The sequence below is a fragment of the Heterodontus francisci genome, chromosome 36 (genome assembly GCF_036365525.1).
Source record: "Heterodontus francisci isolate sHetFra1 chromosome 36, sHetFra1.hap1, whole genome shotgun sequence".
Classification (NCBI taxonomy): Eukaryota; Metazoa; Chordata; class Chondrichthyes; order Heterodontiformes; family Heterodontidae; genus Heterodontus; species Heterodontus francisci.
The window spans coordinates 19,243,572-19,251,756 of record NC_090406.1 but is presented as its reverse complement, the minus strand read 5'-3'; the positions used below and the strand labels follow the sequence as shown (position 1 = coordinate 19,251,756).

At 41.2% G+C, this 8,185-nt stretch overlaps 1 protein-coding gene across 4 annotated transcripts in view; it reads left to right on the top strand.

The window, feature by feature from the left end:
* The first annotated feature begins 6,494 nt into the window (after window positions 1-6,494).
* stk11 (serine/threonine kinase 11) overlaps window positions 6,495-8,185 on the top strand; it is a 137,224-nt gene continuing 135,533 nt past the window's right edge. For all 4 annotated transcript variants that reach the window (XM_068016257.1, XM_068016256.1, XM_068016259.1 and 1 more), the window contains exon 1: window positions 6,495-6,947. In XM_068016257.1, coding sequence (XP_067872358.1) covers window positions 6,586-6,947 — 362 coding nt within the window. In that variant the 5' untranslated portion in view covers window positions 6,495-6,585. The remainder of the gene's footprint in view (window positions 6,948-8,185) is intronic.

The following is an 8,185-nucleotide window of genomic DNA, read 5'->3' as shown; positions in this document are numbered from 1 at the left end:
GGCAGGAGGACCTTACACAGTGGCCTTTCCCCATTGAGCCTTTGCGGCGGCTGCCCCAAGCTTTAATGCGTCCCTAATGACATTCACTTTTTTTTCCAAATAAATACTTTATTCATAAAATCTGTAAAAAAAACCCATTACAAACCAGTTCCAATGTGACATTCCAGAAAGTGCAAAAGAAATCAGTTTCCTTCAATACAGAAAGTGAGTTGCCTCACAATTCTTGCCATTCCATTTTACATGCAATGTACATTTGCATTACGCAGCAAAGCTATATTTTGGTGCGTACAGTCCGAGGGGTTTTACATGGGTTCCAACCCCTTGGTATACTATGGCGGGAGGGCCTTACGCGGTGGCCTTTCCCCTCATGGCATTCACAATAAACTGAAGGGTTTCTTAACTGAAGTGGGCTGTTTGGAATGTCTTGTCTGTTTTCATTAATGTGCAAACTTATACACTTCACAGTTAGATTCGTACACTGGGAATTTATTGTATCTACATGCATAACAGCTAACAAATGTTTCAAAAGTATTATTACTGGTGTGCTTTCCAAGCATTTTCTTTAAAATACAACATACTATTGAAATATTTGCATCAACTTTTGTTCACAGAATCGTTGCAGTGCAGAAGGAGGCCATTCGGCCCATCGTGTCCACAATGGCTCTCTGAAAGAGCAACTCCCTCAGTTCCATTCCCCTGCCTTCTCCCCATAACCCTCCACATTCTTCCTTTTCATATAACTGTCTAATTCCCTTTTGAATGCTTCAATTGAACCTGCCTCCACAACATTCTCAGGCAGTGCATTCCAGACCTTAACTACTCACTGTGTGAAAATGTTTTTCCTTATGTCACTTTTGCACCTCTTACCAAATACTTTAAATCTGTGCCCTCTTGTTCTCAATTGTTTCAAGAGTGGAACAGTTTCTCTCTATCAACTCTGTCCCGGCCCCTCATGATTGTGAATACCTCAATCAAATCACCTCTTAGCCTTCTCTTCTCCAAGGAAAACAGTCCTAACTTCTCCAATCTATCTTCATAACTGAAATTCCTCATCCCTGGAATCATTCTCGTGAATCTTTTCTGTACTCTCTCCAATGCCCTCACGTCTTTCATCAAGTAAGGCACCCAGAATTGGACGCAATGAGGCCGATCTCATGTCTTATGCAAGTTCAACATAACTTCCTTGCTCTTGTCCTCTATGCCCCTATTAATAAAGCCAGGATACTGTATTAACTGTATGCTTTATAACCTGACCTGCCACCTTTAATGACTTATGCACATATACACCTAGGTCCCTCTATTCCTGCACCCACTTTAGAATTGTACCCTTTATTCCATATTGTCTCCCCACGTTCTTCCTACCAAAATGAATCACTTCACATTTCCCTGCATTGAACTTCATCTATTTATTTATTTTTATTTAGAGATACAGCACTGAAACAGGCCCTTCGGCCCACCGAGTCTATGCCGACCATCAACCACCCATTTATACTAATCCTACACTAATCCCATATTCCTACCACATCCCCACCTTCCCTATATTCCCCCACCACCTACCTATACTAGGGACAATTTATAATGGCCAATTTACCTATCAACCTGCAAGTCTTTGGTTGTGGGAGGAAACCGGAGCACCCGGCGAAAACCCACACGGTCACAGGGAGAACTTGCAAACTCCGCACAGGCAGTACCCAGAATCGAACCTGGTTCGCTGGAGCTGCGAGGCTGCGGTGTTAACCACTGCGCCACTGTGCCACCCATCTGCCACCTGTCTGCCCATTCCACCAACTTGTCTATGTCCTTTTGAGGTTCTACACAATCCTCCTCACAGTTCACAATGCTTCCAATTCTTAACCAATACCTGTGCCTCTGGTGGAGGTTGCAGAACTAAGTTGCACCATGAAAGGTAGGACATGGGTCTGTGCCCATGATTGCTCACATAGTGAGTTTTTACTTTCAGGCAGGTTATCACACCTGTTAGGATGGAAGTGGAACTGATCTCCTTTGCACTCTTTGTATTGTTTGACTTGGTGCTTTTTGGAATTGTTTTGTAATGTATTTTTTACAGATTTTTATGAATAAAGTATATTTTGGAAATTTAAAAAAAGGAAGTGGACTTCCATGATTTTCCGCACACCAAGGGTGTGGGCAGCGGGTGTGGGGTTGAGGTGTGAAATTCCTCTTTTGAGAAACAAGGTATGTTTTTGCTCCATAATTAACATATTGCTGACTAAACTGTGGAATGTGTAGCTTTTAAATATAACATTTCCGAGACTTTGATTTCATTAGCAAGTCATTGTAGAGAAATTGAATGTGTATGGTGTATTTGTTTCATTTCATAATAACTATTTCCTATTCCTAATCTCAGCTTTCCTTCCCCATACACATTATGGAAGTAACTTTACAGTAGGCCTTTAATTGACAATACTTTCAGGAAGCTTTAAGAATCTTATTTAACTTCTTTGCGCATATCAAACCCATTATATTCATTCAAAACTCCTGCATGCACGACTAGTGGCTGTGAGTGGGCATTTTGAGTGCACCTGGTCCTTCACTAATAGTATGCTAAGCAGCAGACAACACCAGTTGTCCTATCACTCTTCTGTCCATGAGGATGTGCTTTGGCTTCAGCTCAGAACTTCTGTACTGTAGACAGAACTTGGCAATCCAGATCTGCATAGGGGAATAGAACCTGAGTATTCTCCCTATATGCTGCCATGGCTCAGTGGATTGATGCTCCCTACGTACTTCACCATGAACTACTGATTGCTGTAGAATCTATTTTTACTTTGGAATTCATCTAATGTCAATTTTCAGCACTTGAATACTGAGTCAGTCAGGCATTTACTTTTAATTCAGAACATGTGGAGTGGAGTAATGGCACAGCATCTTGGTGTAGTACTGTGGTATAGCACAGACTTTACGCCCTTGATTCCTAACATAGTGTATTCATCTCTGCTGTGCTCCAGCAGAAATTACCCTGCAAAGAGAGGAAATATCTGAAAGTCAGTTGATGACACATACTCTCGAAGCAAACTAAAGTTCATCTGCTCCCCCTTGAATAATTGTATGGCAGAGGAGACCAAAGGATAAAAAAAGAAAGCACTCCGCTTGACATCTGGTGTAAGAGGCAAGTTTGAGCCACAAATTTAAAAAGAAAACTTGATTCTTCTATCAGAAAAAAGTCAATAATATAGACATAGTTAGGTGCCATCATCACAAAGTTATACAGGGAAAGGAAAAGAAAATGGAAATAATGAAAAGCCTCAATAAAAACAAAAATGGTGAAAATGCACAACAGTATCTGGAAATGAAAGACTGGGTAATGTTTATGGTATTTTCCTCCATCAGAATGCAGTAAGAATTTGATCACATAGTTCAAAAAGAATAAAACTGATAAATAAATATGGTTTAAACAAACGCACCCTGTATTGGATGAAGATATAGGGATAAATTGAATTTGAAAAAAGTGTGTTCTGAAACAATACGTTATATGTTATCTGATATCATCCTATCAAAGTTTAAATGCAATACAACAGAGAACAGCTCCTTTATGCATTGAGATGTTTTGGAGAAATGTAATTACAACAGGTTATTTAAGCCCAATCTCTTGGAACTTCATCAATGGTTGTAAAATTTAACTGCCAAATTGATAGCTTTAAAATGGATGGATTTCTTCAACACTAAACCTATTTTTCTGGATACAGCAATGCAATTTCAATACAATCTACATTTAGGTTGTACTTCCACTACAAATCATTTCATATTTTTGCCTCACAACACCATAAGTCATTGCATTATATACAAGTAATACTGAAATGTGAATTTTAGGACCAATAGATGCTGAAGCAATTACTTTCTGTTCAAGAATGAACAGCGAGTCTGTTCACATAAAGAGATCCATTCTCTCATTACTTAACACCATAAACATTTTTAATGCTAGCTAAAATCAGAGGGCTGAACACTCCAGAGGACAGCAATCATTTAAAAATGTATTTATGTTGTGACTTAGCACTGCACTAACCATTTCACAATCTTGTGAAACTCAATTGTTACACTGATTTAATATTAAAAACCACACACTGCAAAAAGGATTGAGTCAAATCAAATGATTAAATTGCAAGTAACATATAAACAGCCATAAACATATTAAAGCTTATAAATTATCAACTGGATAAAATCTGTTGCAAGGCACTTCAGCAGATCTGCAAACACTGTGAATGCAATTTTGATACTGGCCGCGTGTACTTTTGCAAACTCCATTCCATTACTGGATAAAAAGTGAAAACTGCTTTTAACAAAATCTTGAATGGCAAACTATCTCTTTTTAAGTTCAACGGGTTCTCATGGGCCATGGTTTTAGCATACGCTGGTTTCCTCAAATCCCCTCTAAACCTCCTGCCCCTTACCTTAAATCTATGCCCCCTGGTTATTGACACCTCCGCTCAGGGAAAAAGTTTCTTACTATTTACCCTATCAATGCCCCTCATAATTTTGTATATCTCAATCAGGTCCCCCCTCAGCCTTCTCTGCTCTAAGGAAAACAACCCTAGCCTATCCAGTCTCTCTTCATAGCTGAAATGCTCCAGCCCAGGCAACATTCTGGTGAATCTCCTCTGCACCCTCTCTAGTGCAATCATGTCCTTCCTATAGTGTGATGACCAGAACTGTACACAGTACTCCAGCTGTAGCCTAACTAGTGTTTTATACAGCTCCATCATAACCTCCCTGCTCTTATATTCTGTGACTCGGCTAAAAATGGAAAGTATCCCATATGCCTTCCTAACCACCTTATCTACCTATGCTGTTGCCTTCAGTGATCTATGGACAAGTACACCAAGGTCCCTCTGACCCTCTGTACCTCCTAGGGACCTACCATCCATTTCATATTCCCTTGCCTTGTTATTCCTCCCAATATGCATCACCTTACACTTCTCAGGATTAAATTCCATTTGCCACTGCTCTGCCCATCTTACCAGCCCACCCATATTGTCCTGTAATCCAAAGCTTTCCTCCTCACTATTTACGACACCACCAATTTTTGTGTCATCTGCGAACTTACTGATCATACCTCCTATATTCACATCCAAATTATTAAATGTACACTACAAACAGCAAGGGTCCCAGCACCGATCCCTGCGGTACACCACTGGTCACAGGCTTCCACTCTCAAAAATGACCCTCGACCATCACCCTCTGTCTCCTGCCACTAAGCCAATTTTGGATCCAATTTGCCAAATTGCCCTGGATCCCATGGGCTCTTACCTTCTTAACCAATCTCCCATGCGGGACCTTATCAAAAGCCTTACTGAAGTCCATGTAAACTACAGGAACTGCTTTTAGTCACCTCCTTGAAAAATTCAATTAGGTTTGTTAGACATGATCGCCCCCTGACAAAGCCATGTTGACTATCCTTGATTAATCCCTGCCTCTCCAAGTGGTGATTAATCCTGTCCCTCAGAATTTTTTCCAATAGTTTCCCAATCACTGCTGTTAGACTCACTGGGCTGTAATTACCTGGTTTATCCCTGCTGCCCTTCTTGAATAATGGTACCACATTCGCTCCTCCTCTGGTACCTCTCCTGTGGCCAGAGAGGATTTGAAAATTTGTTTCAGAGCCCCTGCTATCTCCTCCCTTGCCTCACATAACAGCCTGGGATACATCCCATCTGGGCCTGGGGATTTATCCACTTTTAAGTCTGCTAAAACTGCTAATACCTCCTCCCTTTCAATGCTAATTTGTTTGAGTATATCACAATCTCCCTCCCTGATCCCTACACCTACATCTTCCATCTCCATAGTGAACACAGATGAAAAGTTTGGCACTTGTTTGGTTAATTTGGCAAGACTGCATTTAGCCAAACCAATAAACCATGCCCACTGTGCCTTTAAATTGCAATGCGTTACCTTTATTATGAATTAGGCTTAAAATCTTGCAACAACAAGAAGCATGGCCTCATCTGTGATATTATTGCCTCACTGCCTCCACAAGTGAAAGGTTCTGATAGAACATTTTAAACCCAGAGAGTGTTGAGTTCAACGTCTGACAGAATGTGATATCTAAAAATAACTCCTTCCCTCCCTTATAACTATATCAAACCCCTGGACAAGGATCAGGCCAATAACACCCTCCCCACCACAGAGAAGTAAAGTGGACATGGGCAGAGACCAATTAAAGTCTGGAATTTTGGAACAGAGGGACGCTCTGATTTGTTGGGATGTTCCTGATTGACACAAAAATCAACCTATAAAAGGCAGCCTTTTTCTTGCAGCAACCAACCAATAGCATTTAACAACGCATAGCCGGGCGGAACTTTGCCGTTGGTTGAGAGGTAACTGTAATAATTGACGTGAAGCTAGACCAATGGGCGAGAAGTACAGCAGATGGAGGCGGGGCCTATTGTCGCGTCGCCCTGTAACGGTGGTGATTGACAGAGGAGGAACCAATAGGAAGAGAGAACCGGCCAAACCGGGGGTCGGGCGTGAGGGGATGACGCACAACGGCAACTCCAGAGTTGTTCAGAGGCAGGTAAACAAAATGGCGGCTGCCTAACAACTGAACTCCTGCAGGAGGGAGGAGAGGCGATGCTGCATGGAGCGGAACAACGACAACAGCAGCCAGAGGAGCCCGAGGAATCTGAGCCGATCCTGGCGCCTTTCAGAGACTATGTCGAGATGGACGAGGTCATTGACTACATCAGTGACAACGACCTCATGGGAGTGGACACTTTCATCCACAGGATAGACTCCACCGACGTGATTTACCAGCCGAGGAAGAAAAGGGCCAAAATCATCGGAAAGTACCTAATGGGCGACCTGCTGGGAGAGGGATCCTACGGCAAAGTCAAGGAGATGCTGGACTCTGAGACCCTCTGCAGGAGGGCCGTGAAAATCCTCAAGAAGAAAAAGCTGCGGAGGATCCCAAACGGGGAAGCGAATGTGAAAAAGTAAGTGGATGGAAGTATAAATATTTCACACATGACGGAGATTCAGGGAGCACCAGCAATACTTACTGACAGTTCGCACCCCAATCCCCGGAAGCGGCAATTGGACAGAGTTTCCCCCACCCCACCTCCACTTTTTACTTTTGACAATCAACCAAGTCCGTCGTCGGTTCTTGCTTCCTAATGAAAGGGATACCAAGAGGTGAAGCAGTAGTCCATTTTACTGTAGCCAACTCGAATGTTGGCTTGAAACGTTTGAAATTCTGATCATTGAATTTTTAACAAAATAACTTAAAATACATAACGCCGTCTCTCTTTTATAAAAGTGATTAAAACCATCATAATGAAGTTCTGGTACTAGACGTTTGATAGTTGACATCTTTTTGAATGGGGAGGAGTAAATGCTAGGGTAATGGTATTCTCCAATACCATAACTATAATATTGAGATTAATATTTTGAACAGACTAATTTGCCAGCTGTTTCCACTTAAACATCCAGTTTCAGTGATCTGGGGCAGAGAAAGAGGCAGCAAAACATTTGAACAGCTGATTAACAGTTTATATTTATAGTTAGTCATTGCTACCTTTCCAATAGTGTATGTGAGCAAGTTAATTTCAAGTAGTAATGAGCATCATTTACTTTTGTGCAACATTTTATTTCACTTTTAACCAAAAGGTTAATTCAGTCACTTGTGTTTTGCACCCTCCTACCTCCTGATTCTTTGTGTTTTAAAAGCTCAACCACTGAATAACAATTAATAATTTCTTAAGAATTCAATTTGAAAAGAAAAGAAAAACGGGGGAACATTTTTCATGGAAAGTACTGCCTCAATAAAAGTTTAAAGACTGACCATTGCTGTTACATTAACTTTATATTTTCCCTGCTAAGATTTGACTTTCTAATTTACCATCCCCCCAAAAATTAGTGACTTTCCTTGGTTGAGTTCTCAATTTTACTGAATAGTCATACTTTGACCACTCTAGGCAAGATTTAGTTTTTGATGGGTCATTGTGTGATTGTAAAATTTGGGACTCTCCTCTCTCTATCAGCACCAGCATGTTTTTTGGTAGGTTGATGAGCAATTGAGTTCTGTGGGGTTCATTTGACGTTGAAACTGAAGTGGCAAGTGTAGATAATTTGGGTGGGGGTGGGTGCGATGGCAGGGGGAGATTTTCTCCTTGAAGAAAACTGATTTCCTTTGCACTTTTTGGAATGTCAACTTGCTGCTGTTTTGAACTCT